This window comes from Tarenaya hassleriana, unplaced genomic scaffold (genome assembly GCF_000463585.1).
Source record: "Tarenaya hassleriana unplaced genomic scaffold, ASM46358v1 Cleome18, whole genome shotgun sequence".
Classification (NCBI taxonomy): Eukaryota; Viridiplantae; Streptophyta; class Magnoliopsida; order Brassicales; family Cleomaceae; genus Tarenaya; species Tarenaya hassleriana.
The window spans coordinates 2,582,343-2,597,313 of NW_010965216.1; the positions used below are offsets into that span (position 1 = coordinate 2,582,343).

General features: G+C 33.2%; 1 protein-coding gene across 1 annotated transcript; it reads right to left on the bottom strand.

Annotated features, from left to right (window-relative positions):
* Positions 1–2,370: 2,370 nt before the first annotated feature.
* On the bottom strand, positions 2,371–4,256 carry LOC104810545 (clavaminate synthase-like protein At3g21360). Its single transcript, XM_010536890.1, has 3 exons — positions 3,841–4,256; positions 3,175–3,428; positions 2,371–2,869 (listed from the first exon to the last, which is right to left on the bottom strand). Exons 1-3 carry the CDS (start codon positions 4,204–4,206, stop codon positions 2,509–2,511), a joined length of 981 nt encoding a protein of 326 aa, XP_010535192.1. The 5' UTR covers positions 4,207–4,256; the 3' UTR covers positions 2,371–2,508.
* Positions 4,257–14,971: the final 10,715 nt, after the last annotated feature.

Sequence of the window (14,971 nt, forward strand, 5' to 3'; positions counted from 1 at the left end):
TATGATTATAGTTATCTAATAGTATAATGAATAAAAGTTATGATTAAGAGCAAGTCATAATTCATGGTAACAAAAATAACATGCAAAAACACGCTCCATCTAGCATTTGAAACGCTGGACAGAGTTAGCACAAACGCAGCGTCTGCGTTTCGCGTTAACGATTATGCCATTTGGCATTTGAGTTCCATTTGTGGCCACCGTTCCCCCGTAGAGTTGGGCAGAGAACAGAATATATGACTTCGACACAAGGAGTATATCCGTGTACGGTCGACACATTTTTCTATAATAATTCGAATCGTTCATTAACGTTTAATTTTCGGCTAATCACAACCGTAGATTTTAAGAACGCCATAAAGCAACGGCTAAGATATAAAACCAAGACCAACCACAAAAATAAAAATTCGCCGACACACATAATAAAAGGAAGAAAATAAAATACAACTCGTGAATTTAATGTCGAATCAAAAGGATGATAACGATGCTTCGATAAAATAACAGTGCCTTTTGATAAGGCTCCACTTGGAAATTAAATCGGATGACTGTTGTTTTTTTTTAAAGTGTAGTATTCATCGTTTACTATTCTATATATATATATATATATATATGTATATATAAACATGTATTTCGTGTATATATATTGTTCGATAATTGAATACGCGTTATATAGCTTTAATTTAGTTTGTGAAACATACACAACGTGAAAATATCCATACATCATATCTTGTTTGGTGTAATGCATTTTCTTTTATAATCACACGATGAAAAACACAATTATTAACTAAATCTGATTTCTATAATTTGCAGAGGTTATAAAAATTTTTTTATTCGGTTACTGCGTTATGAATGGAAACTATATAAGTATACTGGTATGCCATGAATCTTCTTCTTCTCATCATCATCATCATCATCATCATTATTAGGGTTTAATATAGGAATTAGGAACAGTTTATGTATTTAGTGATGATGATGATGGATAATGGTTACAAACGGTCCAATTAATTTCATATATAAAATAAAGAAGCATATTTTGTTCTTCCTGTAATTATTAGAAGCATGAAGCAAATAAATAAAAAGCTTATTTTGTTTGTTTTTAATTCCATCCAATCATGGAGGATATGATTTATATGAGAACTTCAATACGAGAAATTTACCAGGGAGAGACTATTATATTATCTTGAATATGAATAATTTGTTTTTTTATTACCTTTTTATTACCATGAACCTACATTTTAAATATTGATATGATTTTTTATACGGTATGGCAGACTATTTATATCATTGATTTTGTCCAAATAATGATGCTAAAATATACATGTTTAACTTTAAATATTCAAATAAAGAATAAAAAATTCAGGAATTAAAATAAAACGAACGTACTTTTTTGTAAAAAAAAAACGAGTCTCTTTTACCGAACGAGATTGGAAAATGATTATTAATATAAGTTTCATGAATGTGTATTTTAAGAAAAACAATAGAAAAACTTTTCTTGGTAAGAGAAAAATCAAGAAAAATCAAGAAAAGGATGTATCAAAAAAAAAAAATCAAGAAAAGGAAAAAGAAAGAAGAAAAAGCCATGCATTTCTTGAATGGAATTATTACTCATGTAACATGTTCATTAAAACGACAAAACTAATTATGTCAAAATTTCCAACAACATATCTTGTTTGATTTTCTAAATTAGAAATAAGTTAACGAAATTTAACCAAATCAAATTCAATTCAATTTCAATTCTTATATAATGTTAAAAGATACACAATGACAAAGTAAACTGTAAAATACTTATGTTTCTTTACTACTCAAATTTGACTGGTTCAACTAGTAAGAGATAGATAAAAACTCCTCTCCAATTTATACTCGAATATTTATTTGGAGAGATTTATTCATATAAATTTCTCGATTTGAAGATAGAGATATAATTGGGTTGGGTTAAATAGGTTTTACCCAACCCAAGCCAATAATATAATGATCAAGTCAAAAGAGGTTAATGTATTATATTCATTACCAATATCAATAGTAATAATAATTATTTTATAAATAATATTAATTTATTAAGTTTCACAAGTAGTATACTATTATCGTTTTTATCTAAACATCAATTTAACTCTACTATATTAACCCATTTGGATGAATAGGTTTTAACCAACCTATTTGTTTTTCATCATATTTATAATGGATTGGATTGACCAATCCATAAATTTATGTAAACCAAATGGGTCGTACTATCCAATTTGACAACCATATTTGAAGATGTAGGAACGAAAATTCAATTAACTTCTCGAATTATAAAAAAAAAATGATGTTTTTTTAGTTCTATCAGATAGATTCACAAGTATTGACTCTTATTATCAACATAACACAACATTATTCAACAATAAAAAATAATAATACAACATTAGATAAATCTATAATATTTCACTGAGTAGCTACAACAAGTACATAAATCCCATCTGTTGTTGCCTTTACATCTGAACTCAGAGCTTCCGTTATGAAGGAAAGAAAACACTGAAACTACTTGCAGAGAGATGCAAGGACACGACGAGGAGGATCAAACGATCTTCTGGAATGAAGAACAGCCAAGTTATCGATGAGCAGAACATCGCCTTTTTGCCATGGAATAGCTACGCATTCCTCTTCAAGGATCCCCAGACAGTCATGAACTATATCCTCTGGTAAAGGCTGTCCATCCCCGAAAGTTATCGCCTTTTTTGGGTCATTCCGTGCATCTTTCCAGCCCGTATAAGCAGCCACCATGCTGTTGAACCATACTTTTCGGTTTCTTGACTCGTCATGTTTGATACCCGGGATTGGACCCATTATTGTTTTCAAACCATCTTTGATCCATTCCAGCTTCATTCCCAGCTTGGCTGCCCTGTTGATTTCGGTCACAATGGTTTTATCTCATCATCTTCTGTGAAACGTAATCAATAAATATTGCTAATGATTCATTAAATGTACAAAGAAGAGCTTGCTGATCATTCATCATAGCCCTTTGACCGAGAGCCTAGAAATCCCGATTTTTTTACGAGCAACTTGTCAGATGGGTCTATCTAAACATTTGCCCCGGGGTGAGGATTTCCTAAACTTAACAAGTTTTATGAAAATGCATGAATAAACGGAGAGAGTTTTAGAGATTGTGCAAAGAAATTGGTTAAAGAAATAGCTCAGAAAACAAACCTTTCCTCGGCTACATTCTTGTCCTGTGTCAAGAAGGTAGATTTCCAACCACGACCAATTGATGACGATGGATCATCTTCTTCCCCTAAAAGCCGAATGTAAACCAGGCCATGTTCCTCTAATCTCCGAACGAATTCTGGATGCTTCTCTTTCATTCTCTCATAGATAACATGACTCAGAACAACTGGAGTCTCTCCTCCATTTCCAGGCTCTACCTCACAGAAAAAGAACAACTTGGATGGAAACTCAGGAACCTGACAGACATTCATTGTTTGTTCAAAGACTTCATCAAACAACAACACATTGTTAATCTGATTCACCCTAAGTCATCCATAAAGGATGGATGCTCTCTGTCAGGTGCTAAAGATTTCACATTTGCAAGCTCATTTACATGGTTTGCAGTCACTCTAATGGCTCAGGCCTTGGTTGAGGAAACTATTTCATGATGAAACAAGTTCACCTAACACTTTTTCACTTTGAGAATTAAGAACACAGATTGAAAAGCTGAGCCATATTTTGATCAATCATCTAAAACTCCAAGAAATTTGACCATTGTTCGAGCCTAGTGATTCAGATCTAGTAATTCACCCTAATACCATGCTGAGTTGGTGAAAAGTTTCATGCTTCTAAACACACATACAGTCATACATGTATATATACACACACCTGGGCCATCTCGTGGTGAAAGGTGATCTTCTGGTCAGGCGGAGATTCGTTGGCCGTGAAGACCCTTCCGACAACGTTGGTCCGAGGGGCTGCGCCGCCGACGTACGGAAGCTCGTCAAAACCGAAAGCCTCGACGACATCGTTGAAATCTCCGGCGGAGTTCACCGGAAAACCCCTGAAGAGCACAGCCCCCGATTCGTGCAAGAGTGAATCCAGATAAGGTTTCTGGGTCTTGATCTTTTGGGTGAATAGAGGCAGCGACAAAGCTGGAATCGCCGACGGCGGCGACAGAACCGCCGGAAAAAGCTTTGAATCATACCGCTCTTGCTGCGGGATTCGAGTTTCTGAGAAGAACGACTCCGCCATTATTATTTCCTCTTTCTCGTTAATGACTCGAATCCTTGCTTATTTTTTTATACCCTTTATCGGATTCCATGGCTTCAACATGATCATTGTCCAAACCCATGGAATCCGATAAAGGGTATAAAAGTCATTTCCCTTCCCAGATATTTTTTTTATCACATCATGACTACGTTTGTGGTTACATAATACAGAGCACACACTTGCAAGGGTATAAAAGTCATTTCCAACTTCGATCATACTTTTACCGAACGATCCCATCCAAGTTCTAAAACATTACTTTTTTTTTTGGTTCTTAAACATCACTTTATTCGCTTAGTACATAACATTTTTTTTTGGTTAAAAAAAAAATTGTTTTATTTATTTAGAAACATGTTTTAGTATTTGTGGGTAACATAGAAACATGTTTTATTTATTTAGTATCTATGGATGTAACAAAAGGTCGATATATGGAGTTTTATTAAGCCGCGATTTGTGTATGGACATCGAGGGTTTCCTTAACAGCAACGACAACATGTTCCCGGCCGAGGATATTCACCTTTGCAGCAGAGACAAGCGGGGCAGAACACTACCGGATGCCCGATTTTTCGGTTTCCGGTGGCATGCTGATCTACATGAAAACGGAAATAACGTTAAGAATAATCGAGTTTCTGTAACAAAACTGCGGTTATTTACCAAATATGCAGTGATTAGTTTGATCGTTTTTCTTGCCTGTTGGTTCCAAGTTACTTCCAGTCTCATGAACATCTGCATGGCCAAAAAAAGGGAAAGACAATGAAGAGAGATTGTCCCATGAGTTCGAATAAGTAAGAATCGTTGATGATATACGAATAATTTGATGTGTATAACGATCCATTTGGAAGTTCACCGAGTTTTCGGCACAACTACATCTTTTAGAGGGGGATCTCCCCCAACTCTGTTGGTTTGAGAGCCCACTTCCTGAACAAGAGGTCGTGGGTTCAACACCCAGGGTATGGAGATTTCCCCTCCGACCACCTTCGGGTGCTTCACATCCCACACATGTGGTGTTTCAACACCCAGGGTATGGAGATTTCCCCTCCGACCACCTTCGGGTGCTTCACATCCCACACATGTGGTGTTGGTTGTGCGTGTGGGTCGGGATTAGTCTGGGCCCTTTGGGCCTGGGATTACCCGGTTATCAAAAAAAAAATACATCTTTTAGAGTACCGGAAAAAACCTAGGTGAATGTTTTTCCCGCAAGTAGAGACTCGAATTTGAATTCAGAAGGACTTTTACCCTATCCGTTTCCGGTTGAACCACCTATTTTGGGTTAATATATAAAATATTAACTAAATATACAATGCTAAACTAGATTTTATATTATAATCAGTATTTTTACCTGCATCGCATGGAAGAAACATGGTGGGAGACACAACGACGGCCAAGACGAAAAGGGTGAAGATAATGTTCTTCTTCCTAGAGCAATTTGCAACCATGGCTTTGTCTTCTCTTTTTAATATTTAAGACAAATTTGTTTATATTCAATATGGAGAGATGTGTTTTGTTTAGCATATTTATAGAAGTTGTTATATATAATTAACCCTCTTATTATTTCAATGTTCTTGATTTGTTGTTCAATTTATTTGTGACCAATGTATGTATACAAACAAGTAGCTTTGGAAGAACTTCCCTTAGAATTTTCAATCTTTTGACCTTTTAACAAATTTAAATATTTTCATAGGTTTTGGTTGAGTAGAGTATTCTTGAACCGAACCTATCAAAAGAAATCAAACCGTAATGTTAAAACTGCTTGGAGTAGAAATTCTGTCACTAGGTAATTTATTCATCATCATCATCATGTACGTTAGAGAAATCTTATATGTCATATACCATTACAAGCTCAATTTTAAGACAAACAAGTTTAATTTACTCTCAACTTAAGATGTGGGAATCGGGTAAAATGTTCATGGCCAAGCCAATGGTATACTATATAGAAGTTATAAATTATTGGTTTAGTCCGGTTTACTACTGGTTATCTAAGTCTAGTTTGGTTTCATTTTAATTTGAACGTCCGATCCGTTTAATTTTTTGTTTTGCTTTGTTTGAAACTTTGAATTGAATAAGAGAAACTTGTTTTTTTTTTTCGATAATCGGATATCATATACTAAGGTCCAGACTAATCTCAGAAATGGGATCACCCAGGGGATTTGGATTATACAATCCGTTTCTAAATTCAAGGTTCAAATTCGGGACGAGACAGACGCTTTACAATCCATTTCACAACTACCCAAGTTTAGGTATAAAAGAAACTTGTTATTACTTGAGAGACAAAGTATTCTCACTTCAATACATCCCTATTTGAAATTTGACACTATCATACGGTAACTGGCTACTTTTATTGATCGATACACGTAATAAAACATCATTTTTATTGCTGAGAGAGACAAAAGTAGATAACGTAGAAACTGTGTAATAAGTAGTCGGGATACAACGATAGATCGAGTTTCATTTTTTTTTTCAAGATGATATTACTATATATAGATACCATGCACTAATGAAAAAAAGGGTTTAATTAGCAACAACGGCAACATGTTCCAGGTGGAGGAGACTCCCCTTCACAGCACAGACAAGCTGGACAGTACACTCTCGGACTCCCTATCTTCCTGCTTCCAGTGGCATGTATGCCTGCAATTAGCTAGGGTTGATTTATTTGGTTAATAACCGAATAATCGAACCATCTGAACCGAATAACACATAATCGTAACGAACTAAATTAGATATAAAATCGAATGGTTAAAAGCCGAATATGAACCCGAATCAAACCGATAAAAAAATCGCTGAAAAACATGTAGATTTCTTAAAGAAAATGAATATTTTTATCATAACTGAACCGAACCCGAATCAAATATAATAGAATTGAATTCAATATAAAAACCGAACAGTTATGATTTTTCTAAAACCGAAATAAGCGAAACGAATCCTGAATAAGCCACCCCTAATTGCAATGACATGAAACAAAGATTTTTTCAAGAATCCAATACAATATAAACAATAATTCTTTTTTCATGATCAATCGTTTTGCCATTTCTTGCCTGTTGGTTCGGTACTTCGAGTAGCGTGAACATCTGCAAGGGGAAAGACAATGGAAATAAGGAATGTGATAGAAAAGCTTGACGATTGATTTGTTACTTGTGCTGCAAGATATACTTACTTGCACTGCAAGGAAAAAACACAACAGGAGATAAAACCATGGCTAAGACAACAATGGTTGGGATGATGTTCCTCCCAGATCTAACTGCCACCATTTTTGTTAATGTTTGGTGTGTTTTTTTTATGGTTGATTTGGTCTTAAGTTTGGTATGGATAGATGTTAACGTATTTATAGATGTTACTCGAAGAAGATATAATTTATTTAAAAAAGGAAAGAAAAAGGAAGAGGGACTTGAGGTGATGAGTTATTAGACCAAGTCTACGTTCAAATCGGTTGAATTCAATAAATTTTTTTTATTATATTATATTATTTTCCAGTTTCTGTTATCTTGATTGAACAAGATGTGTCTGTGTAGGATAAAGTCTCCATCTCTGTTGGAAAATGATAAATCTCCTCCATACGACGTGGTGGATTCAATTTCTTATGTAGTTTAAGTTTTTTTCTTGAGACGGTCAGTTTCGACTGGTTTATGTGTTCTGTGTAGAAATTTACGGAATGATGTCTTTATCCATAATCAGAATAACATATAAATAGATGAGAGTTTTACATTGAATAAGTAAACTAAATAAAATAATAAATATTTCTAAATATATATTTTTCGGATTTGATAAGATTGATATATCTCGTAATATTCTTCAAGATCTGTTATATCTCAACATCCCCCTTCAAGTTGGAGCGTGGAAGATCACGAAACGCCTAACTTGCTGAAAAGATGATCAAATGCATGCCGCTTGAACCACATCACCTTGTGAACTTGTGTCAATAAAAGACATAATTGAAAAAAAAATCAAACAAACGACTGCACTACAACTTTGGCACCACACACAAAAGAATCGTTCGATGATAATAGAAAAGACGACTATTGCGGTGCGAAAAAGAAGTCTCGCAAATAACCCTGATTCATCCGAGATTGAAAGGCAACTACACAAAAGCGTTTAGTGACAACAAATTTTTTGGCAAGAATAAGATGATTGGCGGTTATGCGAATAATCTTTAGAAACATGTAGGATTATAAGAGAAAAAAAAACAAAAATAAAATGACTCTCTTATTCTTAATAAAAAAACTTGGAATGATATTACCACTAGATAGGTATATCATCATCTTCATCTTCACTCTCATTATCGATCATCATTTTTATAAAAATGATAACAAATTAGAAAAGAATCAGGCTCTGATACCATGTAGATTTGTGAATTTGGAGTGATATTAACTAGAAAGAAGAGATGAAGACCACAAAGTAAAATAACACATCCAAATATTTTATTCAAAGGGGACAATGTCCCTTGTTCGACTTGACTTTGATCTGTACATCATATTTGAAATATATAGAAAAGGTAAAAAGATTACAACAGTTAGAACATGAAGATATAGGTAAATAAAATATTCAAATAGTAAAGCGAGGGATTTGATGTTGATTCTTCATATTTGATTACGTGTATATTGCTGAATTCATGGTTAATTTGCTTTCTTTCCTTCCTTGTAACAGCTGTAGCAATTTTCCTTTATTTCCTTACGCATGTGACAGCTCCTTTTGCCAAGTGTATATTTATGTCCTCTTTAATCAGCTCCATTAAATTGTGAGTGACTTCTGATTCAATGTTCTCATGATGCGTATGAAATCTTTGCAGTTTGGGAAGCCTCCAACTCGTTCCAAGGGTCTCTCGGTTTCTTCGTCTCCATATTGTCTTTGTCGACTCTCATTCTGCGATATATTTGAGCATGTATTCTAACATTCCCCTCAAGATTGACTTGGAGGAATTCCGAAAAGTCAATCTTGACGAGAGAAAACCTTTGTAGCTGTATGGTTCAGTTTTTAAACGTTTCAACTTCCTCCCCGGTGGTTCTTTCGGTTTTGATAGTAGAATGTGTGAGGGGACATGCAATTCACTCTCAACCAAGCAATTGGATCCTAAGTCCACATTTGAATCCTGCCATATCTCATCACACCGGTTAAATAACATAAAGGAGTCCATGACACTCCATTTTATAATGAAAAACGAATTTAAATTTATTAGAATACCTCTCTCATCAAATAAAAGAAGATACAATGTCCTAACGTGTCTAAATTCGAGTTTTGATGCAAAAAACACATTATATTTGTGATCATAAAGAGTTTCAAATATTTCTTCTTGATTATCATAATAGACTTTCCTATTATTAATATCTATGAGATTATTATTCAATACATACTTAAATTCATCAGGGTCACAAAGAAAAGATTTGAAATATTTGTTAAAATCTTTACCTAGCCTAGAGTGTTTATGAGTAACTCGTAGGCAATTTAACCTCCATATCAGACATATTTGAACATCTGGTTGCTTGCTTTGATATTTCTCCATTCGATGCATTGTTTTTGTTTTGAAAGCACGCGATGATACTGTCATATTCCCCCTCACTCGCGTGTTTGCATATGCCCTTGTATTTTAACTTGGTTCTTGATGCATTGAGAGACCTTCTCGCCAATGAGAGCATTCATGCTTGTGACTAAACTCTACATTTTTCTAGATTTTCCCATGAATATCTCGGTCTTAGACTGTCCAAACACACTTAAATAAACACAACAATTATTTTTAAAAACAAAATGAAAAGGAGTTAGATGTAACAAAATGAGATTCTCTTGATAGGGGAATAGCATAGTATCCTTTGTTGACTCCTTTTCTTTGAGGTCTTTTGCCTCCATATTGAGGATATCAATCAAGGTCTCTTGCTTTTCACCCCCTTCTTTTTCTCCATCGGATTCGCTTTGGGACGAGATAACTTCTTCCCCCTCATGCTTATTCTCGCCTTCATCATTGTTAAGGACAATGCGCTTTGCCTCTAGATTGTCGGGTTCTTTGGTGCTTGATTGAACCTCATTGGTTGGGACCACATGTTGAGCTTCTTCTTCGACCATATTTTGTGTAAAAACGTCACTTGTTATGTGGACAAAATTTTGATACTTTCCCATGTTGTTGGAGACATCGAACGCTAGTCTTGCTATTGTTTCTCTTCCAATCAACTTACGCACCATTTCATAAGAGGAAACAAAATTTTCTTGCAAAATATAAAGAATTAAATCATCATATTTTGTATTTAGAAGAGAGAGAATACATAATACCACTTTTTGCTCAGATCTTTCTTCATCCGAGGAGGCATGTATGAGCTTGCATAGATTGGCCCAACACTCCTTTGCGGCTCGGATTTTATCATCCAACATTCCACCACATTCGGTTTGGATATTGTAAAGACTTCGAATGGCTGTGTATTCTTCCCATACTTCGTCTCTAATCTCCGTTAGAAATTTTTGGTGATTCATGATGGAAGAGAATAAGCAATGAGAACAAAACGAGATTACCTCACAATGTGAAAATTTTTGTTTTGTTTTGCAGCGGAAACATGAATAAAAGAGGTTTTTGAATCTTATGACTCTGATACCATGTAGAAAAATAAAATGCGGAAATAAAATAAAACAAATAGAAAGGAACGAAATTACTTTTATTGCTACATCTCTTCTTCTTCTGGTTACATTACAATGAAAATGAAATACATATTTATAGGAAAATTAAGGAACGGAGTAAAAAGGAAATATAGATACAATGGAAACAAATCAGATACATAATATTTGGCATAATGATATTGTATCCATTATTATTCTCCATCATATCTCAAATCTTATTTTACTCCAATCACATATTCGTTTTTCCATTTTAACATTCTGCGTAGTTTGTCCCCTATTGCTCAGAAATCGGGGATTATTGTCGGGGATGTTGTTCAATATGTGGGATCGAACGAGTGTTCAGTCCGAAGGGGTGTGAGACAGGTTTCCACCGTTAGAGAAAAAAATGTGTGTACCTGTTGTAATTAAATTCCTTGTGATTGTAAATTAACGTATTCAACTGATTTGTGCATATTCACATTTACATAAGGCTGACGAAATTACGTCACTCAAGGATCCCGATTGCATGTCCAGTGTTAGAAGGAAAAAAAAATTAAGAAGGACCTTCAACTCTGTAAGAAATATAGGGTTTCAAATATGATTCCAATTTTTTTATAAAATGTTATTCCGTGTTTATAAGATAAATGAGATTATTGGAATACGTTTTTTATATATAACAAAGATATTTTGATTTATCATTTCGCCATAAAACTGTTATTAGACTTCAATCTATGCTAGTTGACCAAAAAATAAAATAAATCAAATTCTCCGTTTGGACATAAAACATTTGTTAGACTTCAATATATACAAGTTGACCAAAAAATAAAATAAATCAAATTCTCTGTAATATGACGCATGGTGTTTTGAAATCAAATTTTTTTTCTTTTAAAAAAATGCAATATTAGGACAAACACGATAACATATTGAATCATTTTCTTGGGTTTCGGTCAAAGTACCGTTGGATTCTTTATAACAAAAATGAAGGAGTAACCGTGAGCATATATTCTTCCACAGCTGACTATATTGCGTTGACTTTTAGCTTTAACATTTTCAAGACACGAATTCATACTCGATGTGATATACGTATATATTGACGGATCTACGTTAGTATCACTGAATCGAGTTAAAAATCAATCGTAATTAATTAAACTAATTCATTCAACACTTTAAAGAAAAATTAATCTCATTGTCAACATTTGCAGAATAAACATTGTATTATTCAATCAGCCAAATAACATTTATACATAGATATAGATGTAAAGTAAACTTCCATTAGAACAACCAAATTAGTCCTATTAGAACACTAACATTAATCCTATTAAATTGATTTAACTCTTCATAATTCTCAATAATTTATCGAATTTTACAGAATTTGTTTAGATTCATCGCTGTGTATGTTTTTTCTTTTTATGGAATTAGATAGCATATAAACTCAGACTTTTTTTTTATCATTGATTTCAATTCTCGCTCCTCTTTTTTTTTTTGTAATATTACTATAGACAATAGGGGTAGCTATTTCGGGTTTCGGTTCGGATTTGGTTTGGTTATATTCGAGTTCGGTTATTTCGATTATAGAAAAATTATAACCATTCGATTTTTATATAAACTTCGGTTCGCTTCAGTTCGGTTATTGTTCGGTTCGGTTTCGGCAAAAATTTTATTTTTTCAAAGAAATTGTAGGTTTTTTCGGTTATTTTTTTATTCGGTTCGGTTCGGTTTCAGTTTTTTCGGATTTACAGAAATCATAACCGTTCGGTTTTAACGTCGGTTTCGGTTCGAATACAGTTATGTCTTATTCGATTCGGTTCGGTTATTCGGTTAATAACCGAAATGACCACCCCTAATAGGCAGGATTCTAGAGTATTGCTTCCATATCTTTGTAAGAGTGAACTCCTTGTCATCCCTCACTAGAGCTCTAGCTTTTATGTTTCATAACTTTGCTAATTTTGAAGCTTGTTTTGCATTTTACTTAAATTTCTTGATACTTTCTTGCTATGCTTTCTTGATACTTTCACACAAAGTTCTTGTTTTTATTCTTACAACACATAGAAACATTATTTGTATCATACAAAACGTTCGTAGTATTAAGGTAATATCGAAATATCTATATTATTTAACATAGTTTTCCTACGTAATTTTTTCAATATATATTACAATAATGCCATTAACGTTCTATTTTAAGGGTCGTTGCTGCAGCGGCATGGACAGCAAGCGCCTCTAGGAGCCGGGGCACAGCACATGCATTGCGGACACATTCGGATCGGAGTCCCGATTTTTCTGTTTCCGGTTATACGAGTATCTAAAAAGAAGAAGAAATCAAACAAAGAATCAGTACAAAAGATATGCTCTGTATGGATTTTATACAATGAGATATCGGCCTTTTTTACGGAAAACTCTAGACAGACTTTGAGGTTTCTTGCCTGTCGGTTCAGCGTCGGTGATATGTATATCTGCACGGAAAAAAAATGGCACGAAGAGAAAGAAACGATGTTTGTACTATAAAATCTACTCGATGATCGATATGTTCATCGTGTTTTCGGGATTTACTTACTTGCATTACATGGAAGAAACGCAGTGGGAGATAGAAGGATGGCTATGATGAAAAGGGTCAGGAAGATTTTCCTCGAATGGCTATTTGAAGCCATGGCTCTGTCTTGTTTTTTCTTTCTTATGACTGGCTTGTGTCGCGTTTTCTGCACATGCATTTATAGACTTGCGTTGCAAAAAAGAGAAAATTGAGGAGATAAACTTATTATTATTATTATTATTATTATTATTATTATTATTATTATTATTATTATTATTATTATTGGCTATTATGCTTGATTTGCTTATCTCCTGTATGAATTTTTAGATAGATTGCCCTATAAAAATAATTTGCAATACCAGACATTTATGGATACCTACAAAAATCCAAATCATATATGCTCAAAAAACTATCAAAACTTTTGTGCATGGAATTACAAGCTATGTGAAAATACTATATATATATATATATATATATATATATATATATATATATATATAAATATAAATATGGAGAATTAGATTGTTTCAGTAATGGTGTTCACGAATTTAAAGGTACTAAGTTGCATTCTTGGTGTATACAATGTTTGGATCAACAAACATTTTCAATGGTTTTGGTCTAAAAAATAATTGATGTGTCCTATTTAAAAATATTGATTTCATACACAAAATGCTGTTAACTGTAAGCATATTATTATTCAAGAGCTGACTACTAAAACTCATTCAACACGTAAGTAAATAGATATGTCTAGTTGTCATATTCTTCTTCCTTTATTAACTTTATTTTATCTAAGAGACGAATATATATATATATATATATACTGATCCCGTATTTTGTCCGACTATAAGATTTGATAGAGATAGCAAAATTAACAACGTTTATTAATCTACTTATTGTCCCCAAATTATTAGCATTTGTTTGTCTTAAACATTGACGTTTTGATTTTCCAATTAGTTTCATTTCTATTATCTTTCTTATTAGTTTTTATATTTTTTTAAAAATATATCCGTTCAAATTTTTTTATATGATTTGATTCGATTTCAAATCCATTCAATTTTTTTTGGTGAAAAACATATTGATTTTTTTTTCAGAAATGCTATTTTTAATTTGTTTTTTTTCAATTGTTTTTATATTAATTATTGTTTCGACTAATTTGATTTTTAGATTTATAGAAAACTATTTCAATATTTACAAAAAAAAAACTATATTCAAATTTTTTTTTGATCAAATTCTTTCCGGACACGTTAGCTGTTATTAATTATCCGTAAATGTCAACCGTTTTGTAAATTATGTCTCGGTCAACTCTTCATGCGTGGAATTCTTGGTCATTTACAATAACTGTAGTTTCTGGTCAAAGTTACGAACTATAAGCCGAAATCGAATTCAATAATTAAAAAAGTTTATACTATGAAAACATTTTTTCCCTTTAAATCCTATATAACATGTTTTCTATTTCTGAAATGATGAATATTCGTAGGACGAGCAATTCCTATCGAAAATTTAACGTATATTCTAACCCAAGATTTATATATATATATATATATATGTCATTTACACAGAATTTGATGTGCCTAACGCAATATTGAAGTTTATTTTCAGACAATTTCTTTTAAGTTCTTGGCTTTAATACCGATGCTTTGGACATGATCTTTGTCA